Source organism: Humulus lupulus, chromosome 4 (assembly GCF_963169125.1).
Source record: "Humulus lupulus chromosome 4, drHumLupu1.1, whole genome shotgun sequence".
Lineage (NCBI taxonomy): Eukaryota > Viridiplantae > Streptophyta > Magnoliopsida > Rosales > Cannabaceae > Humulus > Humulus lupulus.
Window position 1 is genome coordinate 2,199,697 of NC_084796.1, and position 16,015 is coordinate 2,215,711.

The 16,015-nt window shown below is 31.6% G+C and overlaps 2 protein-coding genes across 4 annotated transcripts; one reads left to right on the plus strand and one right to left on the minus strand.

Moving 5' to 3' along the window:
• Positions 1-4,023: 4,023 nt before the first annotated feature.
• On the plus strand, positions 4,024-8,004 carry LOC133829636 (nuclear transcription factor Y subunit A-1-like). 3 transcript variants are annotated; one of them, XM_062259371.1, is made up of 7 exons: positions 4,024-4,183; positions 4,757-5,034; positions 5,882-5,976; positions 6,071-6,142; positions 6,446-6,610; positions 7,165-7,601; positions 7,684-8,004. In XM_062259371.1, the coding sequence occupies exons 2-6, from the start codon at positions 4,794-4,796 to the stop codon at positions 7,555-7,557; spliced, it is 966 nt and encodes a 321-aa protein (XP_062115355.1). In that variant the 5' UTR covers positions 4,024-4,183; positions 4,757-4,793; the 3' UTR covers positions 7,558-7,601; positions 7,684-8,004. The 3 variants fall into 3 exon arrangements, with proteins under 3 accessions (XP_062115355.1, XP_062115353.1, XP_062115354.1); XM_062259369.1 differs by having other exon boundaries at positions 7,165-8,004; XM_062259370.1 differs by having other exon boundaries at positions 4,025-4,183; positions 4,760-5,034; positions 7,165-8,004.
• Positions 8,005-8,983: 979 nt separating this feature from the next.
• Positions 8,984-15,935, minus strand: LOC133829635 (carotenoid 9,10(9',10')-cleavage dioxygenase 1-like). The gene is made up of 14 exons (XM_062259368.1): positions 15,653-15,935; positions 14,691-14,761; positions 14,494-14,508; positions 13,277-13,388; positions 12,545-12,644; positions 12,304-12,366; positions 12,107-12,217; positions 11,843-12,027; positions 11,242-11,380; positions 11,041-11,158; positions 10,861-10,962; positions 9,489-9,740; positions 9,295-9,406; positions 8,984-9,134 (listed from the first exon to the last, which is right to left on the minus strand). The coding sequence occupies exons 1-14, from the start codon at positions 15,896-15,898 to the stop codon at positions 9,105-9,107; spliced, it is 1,656 nt and encodes a 551-aa protein (XP_062115352.1). The 5' UTR covers positions 15,899-15,935; the 3' UTR covers positions 8,984-9,104.
• Positions 15,936-16,015: the final 80 nt, after the last annotated feature.

A 16,015-nucleotide genomic window follows, 5' to 3' on the forward strand; every position in this document is an offset into this window, starting at 1 on the left:
AAACAACATCATTCATTTATGTTAAAAGTACGTAAAATTATCAATCTTACAAGTTTAATCCAACTAAAAACTTAAAGTAGTATTAAAAATGAGAGATGAGGAAAATAAATCCATATTTTTAGTGTTTTCTCCTCTAATTAAGTGTAAAAGCATATAAGGAAATACTAATAGTTAGCGAGTAATATTCTATTAAAAGAAATATAAATATATATTTTTAATATCAATAGTTAATAAAAATCAATTCATATTTATTCAATATTTTTAGAATTATACACACATTAATTCCTTTCCACATATGAAGAATTATCTCTTCCATTTTTTGTTTGGATCTAAACAAGCACTAACTTTCATAATTTCTATTATTATTATTATTATTAATTAATAAAAATGATTTTGGATAATTCTATGGTAGGGCCTTCAAAAAGAGCCCTACCGTAGGGCTCTTTTTTGTTCTCAACTCGTGAATAGTTTTCGGCGCGATTTTTTTTTATGACCATGTATATTGTACTTATTTAAAGCATCTTGCAAATTTTCAGAAAATTCTGAATAATTTACAGTGCCGAAAACAGATTATTGGACGTGTGACTAATTTTTTTATGCGCGTGGAAAATAACATGTTTGAACTTAGTTTTCGACACTGTAAATTATTCAGAATTTTCTGAAAATTTGCAAGATGCTCTAAATAACTACAATATACACGGTCATAAAAAAAAAATCGCGCCGAAAATTGTTCAAAGGTTGAGAAATACAAAAGGGTCATTTTGATGCTCTAAATAACTACAATATACACGGTTATAAAAAAAAATCGCGCTGAAAACCAAAGAAATTTGCAATGATTTTTACTATAAAAAATTGTGAGAGAAATATCAACAAGTCTAGGAAGGCCGTTGCTTAAATATTATATTATTTTTGATACAGCTAGACAGCCATGTTGATGGAAAACATAAAAAATAAATAAATTTATTTAAAAAAATTAAATAAATAAAAAGAAAATAAAAAAGAAGGGATAAACGTGGAAGTGGGCCCCAAAAATGGGACTCATTATTGATCTGACACGTTGTGCCAAACATACAAGTGTCAGCCTGTCAATTTAATCTTTTAATTATTTATTAAAAATAAAGTTATTTGCGTTAAAAAGTAGCCATTATTTATTGAATGTAATATTTAAACACTTAATTTTTTTTATGATGAAAAAAATATTTAAAATTACTAAAATGTAACATTTAAATATTTAATTTTTTTTTTCAACAAAAATACTAAAAGTTGTTGAAATATTGAACCTTTAATACACAAATAGTTAAACAAAATTAATACAGATTAAAATTATATAAAAATATAAAAAAATAGCCTAAATTAATTATAAAATTAAAGAATAGTTTTATTTAATGAAAATAATAAATAAATATTATTTTTATTAAATTAACGTTTTTTAATAAAATAATTTCTCTTTCAATAGTTTTTTAGTCATTGATTTTTCTTTTAACTATTTTTAATCAAAAATATTATTTTTCATTAAATAATTTTTTTAATTTTAGAATTAATTTAAGTTATTGTTGTATATTTTTATATAATTTTAATAACTTAAAATACATTTATATTAATCTTTTTTTAACTATTTGGTATTAAAAATACAATATTTTAGTAACTTTGATATTTTTGCTACCAACAAAAAAATTTGTATATTTAAATATTACATTTTAATAATTTTGAGTACTTTTTCTAAAAAAAAATTTGAATATTTAAATATTACGTTCGATAACTGCAAATATGCTTAAAAATATCTTTAAAAAAACCAAAAAAAAGTTTTGAATATATACTTCTTTGGCTCAGGATTAATTTACAGAAAATCCCCAAATTGCCCCTATTTTTGTCTTTTTCCACTCTCACGTTTTTTTCTATATTTTTCTTTATCTTTTTTCAATTATGATTTTTTTTCTTTTAAAAGATAATCACCTTCAAACAACAACAACCCAAATAAATTAAAATTTAAGCAACATACTTATTATTATTATTATTTTAAAGGTATTTTTTTGGTGATTGAGTTTCACATGTTACAATTGTATCAATCCCAATTATTATTACTTTTAGAAAAAACCAAATTATTATCTCTATTCATTACTCTTTTAATTATTATGTATATTGTGGTTTTTGAAGTCAAAATATTAAATTTAGGGTTAAAGATCATGACAAACATAAAAGATACAAACTTTTTTTTTTTAATTTTTAATTTTATATTTTTATGCAATGTCATTAGCTATTATTTATTACTTCTGTTTTTTCTTATCAAAAAAAAAAAAAAACTTGATAATAACTTCTTAACCATGTTCCCTAAAAGGAAGAAAACTACTAATCATGTTTTATTTTACCATTTTTAGTGGTAGAAAAAAAGAAAAAACCAAATGACTCAATTTTCCTTAAAGATTGTCCAAAAGAGACTCCACAACTACTTTAAAAACACATTTTTTTTCTTTCTAATTTTGGTTTTTTTTTTTGGAATATACTCATTTGGTACCCTGTGTTTTTGCAAAATATCATTTTGGTACCCTCTGTTTTCAATAATGCTCATATGGTACCTTGTATTTTAAAATCGTACATATTTGGTACCCTAAACTCAGATTTGGTAGATAAAATTTTGTCAATATGATCAAACTGTTATCAGTTATATATGTAATTATGTAATTAAATTTAAATTTGTAACTTACATAATTGACAGCAATTTGATTAAATTAACAAAATTTTATCTATCAAATCTGAGTTTAGGGTACCAAATATGTACGATTTTAAAATACAGGGTACCATATAAGCATTATTGAAAACAGAGGGTACCAAAATGATATATTGCAAAAATATAAGGTACCAAATGAGTATATTCCTTTTTTTTTTTTTTTTACTATTACATGTTACTTTTTTGAAATATTGTACAATTTTTACATTAAATTTCAACTCTCAACAAAAAGTCATGAAAACTTAACATGTGTTTTGTTTTTTTAAAAAAATAAAAAAATAAAAAATGACATTATTATATAACAACTTTAGTCATAAGCTAAGTTGAAAAAACTCTTAACCCAAAAATGTTAAATTTGACAACTTTTACTACTTTTTTTTTTATATAATATTATCTAAGCTTGTAGATAAAGAGGAATAATTGAAGATAAGATAGAAGTTGATTTTAATTAAATACTATTTATTTTTGGTTTATTCTTATCTTCTCCTAAACAAGTTTAATTTTTATATAAACAGTCTTATCTTCTTACTTTATTTTTCTAATAATTTTTTAAAAATGGGTTTAGTGTTAATTAACAAAAATATCTATTGTATCCTTCCCATCTCACTATAATAATTGATAATAATAAAAATTAGTTAAGATTTTTTTTCTTTTCAAAATGGAAGATTATATATCAATGATTACAAAAAAGAAAAGAAAAGAAAATAGCTTAAATAATTTGAGTTTAGATAATATATAAAATAAACATGCAATAAACCAACTATATAACACATATAATTTAATTTATCAAAATACATATCACCTATTAATTTCTCTATAATGATTTTTTAAAAAAAATTTCTATATCATTTATTATTTCAATTTTAGTGAAAATTAATTTAAACAATCAAAAATTATTTTAATATTATCCAAAACATAAAAAGTATAACAAGATATTGTAAGAAATTTCATAAATAGTAAAATAGTATAATTCCAAAGTTAATGGGAATTAGTAGTGATTAGTTAAAAATAGTCAAATTTGTTCATTGTATTTGTAAGAATATTATAAAAAAGGAAAAATAAAATAAAAAAAATTCAAGAAGGGTAGTTTGGTAAAATCACAATAATAGGTAATTAATATGTCACCAAGAAAGTGACCTTTGCTTTGTGTGGATTAATCACCAAATAATAAATAAATAAATAAATTAAAAAAATTAAAAAAAACACAAAAAAACAAAACAAAAGAAACAAAATGAAATTTGCTTATTTTATTTTAATGATTTATTATTTTTAATAATTATATTTTAAATGCTTTCTATCCGTCATCTTCCACTGTCTCTCTTTAAGGTTGCAGAGAGAGAGAGAGAGAGAGAGAGAGAGAATGGGACTCTCTTGGGCTCTCTGAAAGCCAAACCTGGTTAGGGTTTCTGTTCACTGCTCGTGACTCCATAGCAAGGTCTTTCCTCCAAGTTTTCTCCGGTAACTTTCCACTTCTGTTTAGTCTTTTTTGAAGTCTTTGCTTTCTGTTTTCATGGAGAATTTTGATTCTGAATTTCTGGGCTTTGGTTTTCTTTGGTGTTGAGGGAGAATAACGAAGAAAGATTGAATTTTGGGTTTTGTATTGTTTAACATACTTAAATCTTTATATACATATATGTTTTGTATTTGTACATGTAAGGATCACAAGTTTGGGTTGGATATACTAGAATTTTAGTTCGAAATTTTAGCTATACATATATATATATTATATATATTTATAGATTGAGAATTGCATGTGTACTTGGTTGGTTGATTGAGCTCTTAAATTTTCCTTTTTTTTCATTTGGAATTTTGGTTTTTGTTTTATGTCGTTTGCATGCATTTTTTTTCTGTAACCAAAAAGTGGTTTAAGTTTAAAACTTTTTTGAAGATGTTGGTTTATAGTATAGTACTAATGGTAGCTAAGTGATTTTTGTAAATTAGTTGGATGATCCTAACTTTTTGCTATATATATATATATATTTAGATAGATAATGAAAACTAAGGTTTGTTGGTTTTCTTTCTCATGTGAAGTAGAGATAAGGTTTTGAATAGGTGTAGAAAGTTGTAAATGATGCCTGGGAAAGCTGAACATGAAGACAGGCGGCCACAACACAGTGCAACTAATGTGTTTCAGGCAGGTGTTTACACTCAACCGTGGTGGCGGGAAATGGCAACTAATACAGGAACAGCCATGGATGAAACTACTTCAAAATCATCTTTTGTGGAACGTGCAAATGGTAGAGTTGATGATGGTGGAGGTGGAACTAACTTCAACAAAGAAGTCCCTGCAACTACAGCTTCACAGTCTGGTAGATATCTCTTAATTATTATCTCTTATCATAGGTTGTCATGTGTTCTAAATCTAATTAAACTTACCAGCAAGAATAGAATATCTGTTTAATGGTTTTAAACTTAATTGAAGTTTCAATTTTTATGAACAAGGAAGGATTTTTTTTAGTAAGTGTTTTCATCGCATTAGAACTATTGGGGTTCATCTGGTCTGTGTTAGAGTTTGCAGGGAATAGGGGAGAAGTATGTTCTGTTGATAGAGCTATTGGGGCCCATCCGGTAGCTGTCTCTGAATTATTATCTCTTATCATAGATTTTCATGTGTTCTAAATCGAATTCAACTTTGAGTAAGTAAGCATTAGGTTTTGATGAGATAAGAGAACAAAATACTTTAAAAAAGACCCTTGCCTCACCAGCAAAGAATAGAATTAGCAAAACCTGGTACCTGAGATCTGTTAATGGTTTAAACTTAACAGCAAGGATTTCTTTTTCTGTTCGTAAGTGTTTGAGCACTGCTGCTCGTCCCGAGGACAAGCAGTAGCAGCAGCACGGCTAGTGGCTACCAATTAACTCAAAACTGCCAAATTACTGCGAGCAACTAATCCAAAGTTGCTACGCCAGCCTCGTGATAAATCCTGCTCTGGATGTTAAGCATTTTTATAAGCGTTTTCATCTGATTAGTACTATGAGGTTCATCTGCTCCTTGCTAGAGTTTGCAGGAGTGAGGGGAGAAGTATGTGAACTGTTGATAGTTCAAGCTCATAATATATTATTTTTGCAATTGTCTTGTTTTTATTGGAAGTTATGAGCAGTCATGGAAACTAATGTACTTTTACTTCTTTCTGGTATATGGGGTTAATGGATCAGAACACCATGCCAAAATTGCTCCATCCTCGACTGTGCTCACAATGGGTAAACATCTCGACCCGAATTCCCAAATGGAACTTGTTGGTCACTCAATTGTAAGAATCCCCACCTCCTTCTTTCTTTGTATAGATATGTTATCTTTTGGTTGCACTCAAGAACATATGTTTTTTTTGTGCGCATATTTTGCAGGTTCTGACACCATATCCTTTTGGAGATCCAAATTATGGTGGAGTATTGACTCCGTATGGACCCCAAGCCATGGTAAGATATTTATAGTTTTGTGTTTATAATAGTTAATGTGAATCTTGAGTCTTACTGATATAGCTAATAAGTTCATTATAATGGAATATTGATAGATGTCATTGCCATGGCATTTTGTGTGCGTGTGGTTTAATTTTTGTATGACTATGGGCACACATTAGCACTTTCCAGTTTTGTGATTTTTGTAACACTCTGACACTTGTGACACAGGTCCAATAGTTTAATTTTTTTAGATGAACTTTTTTCAACTGTTTGATTATATTCTCCGCCAGAATTAGAACGATGTTCTTGGTATGATGGCAGGTACCTCCTCACTTATATGGCATGTATCCTGGTAGAATGCCTCTGCCCCTTGAAATGGAAGAGGAGCCTGTTTATGTAAATGCAAAACAGTATCATGGTATCTTGAGACGAAGACAGTCACGTGCGAAGGCTGAGCTTGAAAGGAAAGCAATTAAAGGTAGAAAGGTAAGAGTTACAAATCTATTGTATTAAACTTTTCAATATCTGTGTAATTCTTCATGGTAATGAAGAATGAAGAATACTTTGAATAAATAATAGGCAGCTTAGTTGGCCGAGGGCTTGGGATCTGAAGCATGGAAGCCTCAGGTCTCAGGTTTGATCCCTCTGGTGAGCTTACATATTCAACCCTTAGCAATCTCGGTGTCTTTTGGGTATAGGGGCTGGGGTGCTCGAATGACTCCCTAGTCCGGAGCCTGCCCTCTGCCTACCTTAGGGTCTTGTTCGGTTCAGGAGTCTGGCTTATAAAAAATATGAAAACATAAAATAAAAGAAGATACTATTTTTCTCAGTGCCAACTAGTCTTGTTGGCTGTGATGGTGCTATTTATTTTGGGTCAACTTTAACAAGGTGCCTCTATTAGCATGCAGGTTCCTTGTCAAAGCATTCAATATATTATACTAAAAAAGTTGTTATGACATTAGAATCTTGTAATTAAAAGAAGATCCTTTTCAGGATGATTTGAGTATATAATTTTTGAGCTGTATTCACATTTTTCGCAGCCATATCTTCACGAGTCTAGGCATCAGCATGCTATGAGAAGGGCAAGGGGCTGTGGAGGCCGCTTTCTAAACACTAAAAAGGCGGATGACAATGTTGACAGTTCCACGTCGGAAAATGGCACAAATTCCAATAGAAACCAATCAACACAATCAATCCGTGATCGGAATGCGGATTCTTCTAGTATCCAGAAGGACAGGCCAGGATCCATGGTTGAAGATATGGGGAAAATGCGGACTCTCTCCAAGGGAAACGGCAAAAGCAACAACGGTCATAGCTTGTCATCATCATACGATTTACGGTTCACTGATGGCAAGGATGGTGACTGCCTGGGCCGGGAGAGGAAAAGCATGAGGTTGAATGGCTCTACTCATGGGGCCATCCCCATCAAATGAAAAATCCCCAGTGGGATGTGGTCTCCCCCAGCATCAGTAAACTGGTATAGTACTCTAAATCCACTTCTTAATATTGAAGTTGCGGTCGTCTATCTTTGATGCTTACCAGATCACTACGACGTTCAGGTGATGCTGAGGGGAGACACAGACCCCCCCACTCAGCTCAAGGGAAACCTTTCTTGTGTGTGTGTGTCTATATCAGGCAATTCATTCTTGGCTTTGGTTACTTCAACTTGTATGACTATGTAGGTGAAATGAAGAATCTCAACTCTAAACAAGTCCTTAATCTCGTGACATTTACTTACCCTTTTGTGAAATTTAGCAGAAAGCAATTAGTATAGGAAATGGTTGTGAAATGATTTGATTAGAAATGATTTGTATCTTTAATGTTTCAAGAGCTTGTAGTAGACATTATAATATTTGGAACAGAGGGTTTGCTGTTTCTAATTACTTTGTGCCCCCTTTTTTTCCTTTGTTTTGGCTTGAAAATCTTAGTATTAGGAAATGGTTGTGAATGAGTTGATTATAAATTATGTGAATCTTTTTTCTCTGTTTATATTAAAGAGAAGACCATGATGTGAAAAATGCTTACTTTTACTGTAATGACATCACCATATGATTCATGGAGAATTTGTTCTGTGTGTGATCATGTTCTTAAATCTTAAGATTCACCACTGATATTGACATGAACAAAGTTACTTTACAATGCTTGTGAGAGTTTGCATTGGGCCGTTGATGGGCCTAAAGGAGTTTTTTTGGGCCTGTATAGAGCCTAGTCCTACTATTGTACACGGTAACTAAGGTGTATATAAACCCTCTCAGCTCCTATAAATTGTAAAGAATGAAAGAAAGGCCATCTATCGATTGTAAAGAGGATTGTAGAAGAGAAGAGAAGAGAAGAACCCTAGCTATGGTGGAGGCGAACTGCTTTTTATTTTTTATTTAGTCCCAATGATGAAAAGTTTAGTAATCAGAGGAAGGTGGGAAAGGTAAGCTCTTTTTAGAATTGAGATTCAATGCCTTTGGTGCTCCCTTCCACTGTAAAAAATGGAGAGGTTTCGAGGAACCATTGCTGTTCTTTTCAATCTCATGGTTGCCTTCCCCCATTTCCAGGCTGATATCTGGCTTTTACTGAGGATCTTTAATTTCTTTATGTTTTCTACTTTCTTTGAATGTTTTTCAAAATTAATGGGTGGGTTTTGATTCTACTAATGAAAAGATGAGATTTTTGGTATCAATCTTAGTCAAACCTGATTAACCCATTTATTTAGACAAGGTGTTTATTACAATGATGGAATCTTTTTTGTGTGGAAGTACATTATTATTAGGTCCAAACCTGGGAGTTATTAGGTGAACATTGAATAAGATTAACGGAGCTAGTTTAGATAGTGGGGATTTAAAGTTCAGAGCTTTACTAATTCACACCAAGTCAACAATTCATTTTCTTATTAAATTATTGCATCATTCTAATCTTTCCATATCACATGGGAATGGTTGGTTACATTATTTGGCCCAAACATGGGAGTAAATGAACAAAGATTGAAAGTTCAGAGTTTTGCTTGTTCTTGTAGCTGTTCCTGTAAGATGTGCAAACACCTTTATCAGTCCAATAATCAAATTTATTAACTCAATACTTTTTTTTTTTTATATATATATATCAATTGTTAGAACACTAATCTTCTTGCTAATTCTTTCTTTGGTATTGGTTTTGAGAAAAAGAAAGCATGGAATACTGACCTCTGTGACAAACAAGGCATGGAATCCATATGGAACTCTACTAGGCAACCCAACAACTGCCACTGGATCTTCTGACATTGTTCTTGCATCAATCACATGAACTGCTGATTTTCTGCATAGCCACTCAACTTGTTCATACAGTGAGACTCGAAGAAAGTTATTTGGTAACTTTGTCAATAATGTAAGAAAGTTACCCAGAATTCTCATCATGTACAAAGAATATCAGGTAGCCATCATCCTCCTCAGATGAAATTCCAGCCACCTTAGGGACAAATACAGCCTCAGAACCAAAACGACCAGGTCCCAAGTCATACAGGCCTTGAACATTTCCACCAACTTCAAGGCTTGTTTTACCATCATCTGGTTCAGCCTCCAGATCAAATTTGACTATGCCTGTGATTCTTGGATGGTCGGCCAGTCTGGTTCCATACACATAACGTTGCTTCCTGATTTCACATGCACACACAAGGGAAGAACATCATACACAATGCAAGAACTCCACACTTACTGGTCTGGGAATGAGCCAAGTTTGAACTAGATGATTTTTTCTTACTGGGTAACCTACTCAAAAAGTGATTACATATATTTTGGAAAGATGACTCATTTGGGGAAGATCACCCGAATTGAGTTGGATTTGTTCTCTGATTAAGTAGCAATGCTCATTTGAAATCCTCAAACTTGCATGGTAGGCTTAGTATGCCTAAGTTCAATATAAGCGTATGACTAGTTTTACAATATTTACAGAGTAAAAAACTATAGCAATTGTTATACAAGTGTTAAAAAGATGAATTTGAATATATTAGACTATGTAAAAGCAAACTAAAGGCCTTATTGATTGAGCTATCCAATGTTTTTGGACCCATCCAGTTCCAATCCAATTATACAATGGATGTTGGATTTCTCCAACCAAGCCTATGCCTAGTTTTACAATATTTACAGAGTAAAAAACTATAGCAATTGTTATACAAGTGTTCAAAAGATGAATTTGAATATATTAGACTTTGTAAAAGCAAACTAAAGGCCTTATTGATTGAGCTATCCAATGATTTTGGATCCATCCAGATCCAATCCAATTATACATTGGATGTTGGATTTTTCCAACCGATCCAATCCAATACTGGATGCTCAACCGAACTGATCGGATCCATCCAATATTTTTGATCCAATATTTATTAGATCGGATTGGATCCATCCAATATTTTTGATCCAATATTAATTGGATTGATTGGATCCATCCAATCCGATCCTTAGAAGAGTTAAACCTGATTTAAAAAAAATATATATAATATATTTTTTATCTGAATATTAATTGGATGGTATTGAATCATTATTGGATTGGATCGGTCGGTTGGATCCATTGAATTTACATGTCATCCAAGAACTGACCGATCCAATATTGGATTTTTAAAAATGTCATCCGATCCAATCCAATCATGATTGGATATCCAATTTTTAGCGGTCGGTTGACATTGGATCGGTCGGTTTGTTATTGGATCGGATCATTTCTGCACAGCCCTAGAGCTACCTATGCAGCTAGAAAGCTTCCAAAATGAAAGAGGTCAATACCTGCCAGTGTAGCTTTCATTCACCTTAGGAAACTCTACAGCTGAAGCTGAGAGCTTTCTCTGTGATGCTAGACCAGTTTTCAAGTTGAATCTCATCTCATACCTAAAGCAATAACAAACAAAATCAGAAACATCTAAAGAGAAGCTTTCATACCAGTAAATAGGATCAAAATCATCTTACAACTCAATTGGGAAGTTGTAAGACCCTTTTTCAGTAGTTCCATTAAGCATGTCCAAATCTGGATTCTGAATCCGGGATGTGATTAGAACAACTTCATCTTCCTCCTCCCAGGCATTAGCTAATGAAATTTAGTTGTACAACAATCAGATAACAACTCATGCCAATGACATAAACTGATTAATTTTGTACCAAGACTTGTACCATTGTGGAATATGAAGCAATTTGGAAGCTCAAACCATTTGATTAGAAGCTCATCTTTTGCATACCGTGGAAGCACACCAAACCGAGCTTTTTTGGTCGCATCAAATGAGACTATAAGCTTGTTCTCCTTCACCATTTCCTGATATTGAAACATAAATAAAATAAAGGTTTATACTTTTTTAGACCATGTGTTTTGCCTCATTAACTTTTTGAACTCTGTATTTTGATAAATTATTTTTTGGACCCTGTATTTTGTAAAATTGTTCAAATAGGTCCCTAAACCTGATTTTGATGAACAAAAAATTGAATATAACAACACAGTTCTTAGGTAGAATGACTGTATTTTTGTTTTGAGTTATTAGTTTGATGAATTATTTATGATTTTAGTTCAAAAAACTTTGATCAAAATCAAGTTTATGGGTCTATTTGAACTATTTTAGAAAATACAGGGTCCAAAATATAATTTTTTAAAACACGGGGTCCAAATAGATAATGAGCCAAAATGCAAGGTCTAAAAAGGCATAAACCCATGAAATAAACTTAAATTGCCATGTTCATTATGTCTCTTGCTCTATAACAGAAGTATCAAAACAACATATACCTTTGGATTAATAATCAAAGGAAGATCCATGAAAATGGCATAGTTCTCAGTAATGGCAAAGTCATGGATCATGACAGGGTCTGGTATAGTTATCGGTACTGGATCATGCATGAAACCATCCTTTGAAATAACTCTGTAAGTAATATAAGGTAGAGTTTGGGAGTAACCAAATGTAAACATCTCACCTGCATCAAAACCTAAACTCAATATGTTTGCTAAACAAAGTTCTTCTTCTTCTTCTATAAGAGTACTGTGCTTAATTACCAGTATCTGGATCAATCTTTGGATGAGCTGTGAATGAATGTGTCAATCTCTTATCATAGTCAAGCATTCCTAGTGTTTGTAGATCCCCATCTTCCAAGACTTTAAGAACATCTTCACAGTGAAACATGGATAATAATCTCAGTCTTTCAAGAAGGCCAAACTCTATGTGAAGCAAAATTCAAAAGTTGTATGCTTACAAGGTTTGTCTCCCTCATTAAGTGCTAAAAGTTTCCCATGGTGATAGACAAGAGCTGTATTAGCTGGAAGAGAAAATAGTGAGTGGATAAATATACCCATTTGGGTGGATTAATTTAGTGGTTGAATTAGAAGTTATACAATCCAATCTTATTTTCTAAACATGAATAAATTGTAATGCAGCTGTGATCATATGGTTGAGAACTCTTTAAGATCATGAGCAGTATTATTAGATAAGTGTACCTGTTCCTGATCCATATGAAAGGTCTAACACTTTGAATTTTTCTCTCAGCATATACAGGTTGAGCATGAGTAGTCCAAATATCCCCTTAAGGTCTCCAAACTGAAATTTTTTGCATATTTGAAAAATTCAACTTAAAATGAACTCTAAAACTAAAGAACTAGGATCCAAGACTAAGAAAAGATGGTCAGGAGCTGGTTTATATTATATATATAGGAAAATTTTCTTGAGGGGCTTCACTCTAAGCCCTACCAGTGGGGCTTTCAGTGTTCTCGATTTTTGAATAATTTTCGGCGCAATTTTTTTTATGACCGTATATATTGTAGCTATTTAGAACATCGGTGCGATTTTTAAAAAATTCCGAATAGTTTACAGTATCGAAAACTAGGTTCAAACATGTTATTGCACGTGAGACTAATTTTTTTTATGTGAGTAGAAAACAACATGCTTGAACCTAGGTTTTGGTAATATAAATTATTCGGAATTTTCTAAAAATTTGCAGGATGCTCTAAACAACTGCAATATACACGATCATAAAAAAAACTGCGCCGAAAACTGTTCACGAGTCGAGAACAGTGAAGAGCCCACCGATAGGGCTTAAAGTGAAGCTCCTATAAAAAAAAATTATCCTAATATACTAACATAGTTACATAAACAGTTTATTGTAATGATTAACAGGTTCAGATATTATCCAAGTTCATATATTGTTTGTATATTTCTTTCTCCTGACTTACCTTCATAAATTTCGCACCACCAAAATATTCTTCTTGTTTAAGACGTGAAGTTCTTACAAAACGGGAAACATATGTTGCTTTTCCATCTTTAATTCTCACACCATGAACCATACTGCAAATCTCAAAATGGATTTGGTAGTTATAACTAATAAAGAATTGTTGTAAATACGAGAACTCAAAACATACAATATTCAAACTCAAACAACAATACACAAAAAGCAAGTAAAAAAAAAGGTTTATAATTTTTTGGACCCGGTGTTTTTTTCCATTACCTATTTGGACCCTGTGTTTTGACAAATTATTTTTTGGACCTTATGTTTTGTAAAATGGTTAAAATAGAACCCTAAACCCGATTTTAGTCAATGTTTTCTCAATTAAAATCACAAATAATTTACCAAACTAACAGTTCAGAACAAAAATAAAATCATTATGCTTAAAAACTGTGTTGTTATATTCAATTTTTTCTTCATCAAAATTGAGTTTATGGTTCTATTTTAATAATTTTACAAAACATAGAGTCCAAAAAGTAATTTGTTAAAACACAGGGTCCAAACAAGTAATAGGGAAAAACACAGGTCTAAAAATGTATAAACCCTAAAAAGAAAGAAATAATTAGAATTTATACTAGTTCAGCTAACAATGTGTAAGCCTAATCTAATTCCTCTATGAACGAGGTTCCACTATGACAAGTTCTCTATTACAACCTATGATCAATAGTGAAAACACTTGTGTTTAGAGCAGAAGAAACTTTTACATGTAAGTTCTTGAAGAAAAACAACTCCAAGAATCAAAACTCTCTCACAAACCTTAGAAGTTCTCTCAAAGTGTTTTCCAAAACCGCGAAGACTCAGAATGAATGAAAGTCTTCATCTGAAGCTCTTTCTAAACCTTTCTTTCTCTCTCTATATATATATGTATAAATATGAGTTTAGTTTTGACAATAATAGAAATGCCCCCGCTAGGTTGTAAAATATGTAACAGACGAATCTTCCAAAATACATGCAACTACTAAAAAGACGCAAGGTAAATTTTAGTCGGTCTTTAAGTCAGTAATTGAGAATTACAATCCCACAAGAATAATGCTAAAAGGCACTCGGAATTATAAGCTGCACTTATATTAGCGTGTGGTGCTCAATATCGTATGTGTTCTGTAATAATAATTTGTAACTAATCGAATAGAAGAAAAATGTTAAGTAAGAGAGTACAAGATCACACACCCATCTCCATCAAACCTGCACAAAGAGCAATAAAAGAACATAAGCAAAATGCTAGTTGAACTGGTCTACATTCATGACAGAAGAAGAAGTAATGTTAGGAATGCCAAATTTTTGTACCTTTCCCTCTCTTTATAAGGTAAAGAAATAGTTCAAGAGAAAAAGTAATAATCAAAAGAAAGAAAGGAAAAGATATGTACCAGTGATATCCAGAGACTGGATTGAACTTGGGATTGGGACCCACCCTAACAAATTCTCCATTTAAGCATTCCTGCATAATAATAAATACACAAGCAAGACACCATATAAGAAAATTCATAAGAAAGTTCTTAAGGCCAGTCATTGTGTTAGCTCCTTTATCAGAAGGTAATAAAAAATAAATATGAAACCCCAAGATGGATTATGTACCAAAAGCAGAGTAATAGATCATATTAGAGTCATTTTGTAATTTTGATGATTGTCTTATGTGATCCTAGATTTACACTGAGAGACTCTATTAGTGTAAAATTTCATAAGATTATTTTGCTAATTTTAATCTTTTATTTTGTTATTTTAGCAAATTATCCTTTGATAGTAGAAGTCTTTGCAATGAATTCAGGGCCGGTTCTCAAGAGTTTTGGGCCCTAAGAAAAATTAGGGATTAGAGGCTTTTTTGTAAAAACCTTCTAAAAATTTATGGTATTTTTAAAAAAATGTTAAAAAAAATAGGCTATTGGACTAAGGAGGCCCTAGGTATGGGTCTAGCACGCCTTAGCTCAGGACCAGCCCAGAATGTATCATAATTTGAGGGGAGAAAGACCACTAGCACTAGGAATGAGGTTCGATTTTAAAACCAATTGGTGTTAAGTAGATTAACACTTTCCTTTATAAGGATGTTATTGTTTTTATATATTTTTTAATGTTTGGACCTAAAAGTATGGACATTATGAACAACTTTAGATACAATATGACTGAACGTGAATATTTAATAGAATGCCACAAGACCGACCAAAGAAATTTGTAAAAATATAGGACATCACAAGACTAATCAAGAAATTTGTATGTATACATATTGTCTGAAATAGGTCATAGAACCCAACATGAATCTACATACTCAAAAAGTTTGAGTCTTTTCAATGACCCAATAGAAATGAACAGTAGATATAGTAAAAGAGCTACTAACAGGAAGGTATCCAAGCACAGGGAGGTCCTTAGTTGGAGGTGTTTCATGGCGAACAGGGCCAAAGTTACCAGAGAGAAACTGAAGAGGCTGAGAAGAAGAGTCATACATAAGTTTCACAACAAGCTTCTCAAACCAGTCAATGAGCTTGGAAGCCAACCCTTTGTTGGGTTTTGGATTCACTGCAGTTATTTCTTTCTGTGTTTCGCCATTGTAGCTCGACTTCTCCATTTCCTCAGCCACCCTCATGATATATTTTTTTTTCAAGGTCTATTATTGAAGAAAGGATAATACATGACAAGGTACATTAATTGAATGTTGTCAGTATATATATATATATCTTTGATAGTAAATTTCTTTGGATAG

What these genes read in the sequence shown, in the direction of transcription:
- LOC133829636 (XM_062259369.1), top strand. Translation starts at nt 4,794, where the DNA reads ATGATGCCTGGGAAAGCTGAACATGAAGACAGGCGGCCACAACACAGT. An exon ending in AACTTGTTGGTCACTCAATT is followed by an intron (nt 5,977 to 6,070) that starts GTAAGAATCCCC and finishes CATATTTTGCAG; the next exon opens with GTTCTGACACCATATCCTTT. An exon ending in CGTATGGACCCCAAGCCATG is followed by an intron (nt 6,143 to 6,445) that starts GTAAGATATTTA and finishes GTATGATGGCAG; the next exon opens with GTACCTCCTCACTTATATGG.
- LOC133829635 (XM_062259368.1), bottom strand. Translation starts at nt 15,898, where the DNA reads ATGAGGGTGGCTGAGGAAATGGAGAAGTCGAGCTACAATGGCGAAACA. An exon ending in CTGTGCTTGGATACCTTCCT is followed by an intron (nt 14,762 to 15,652) that starts GTTAGTAGCTCT and finishes ATTATTATGCAG; the next exon opens with GAATGCTTAAATGGAGAATT. An exon ending in GTGGTGCGAAATTTATGAAG is followed by an intron (nt 12,645 to 13,276) that starts GTAAGTCAGGAG and finishes AAAAAATTTCAG; the next exon opens with TTTGGAGACCTTAAGGGGAT.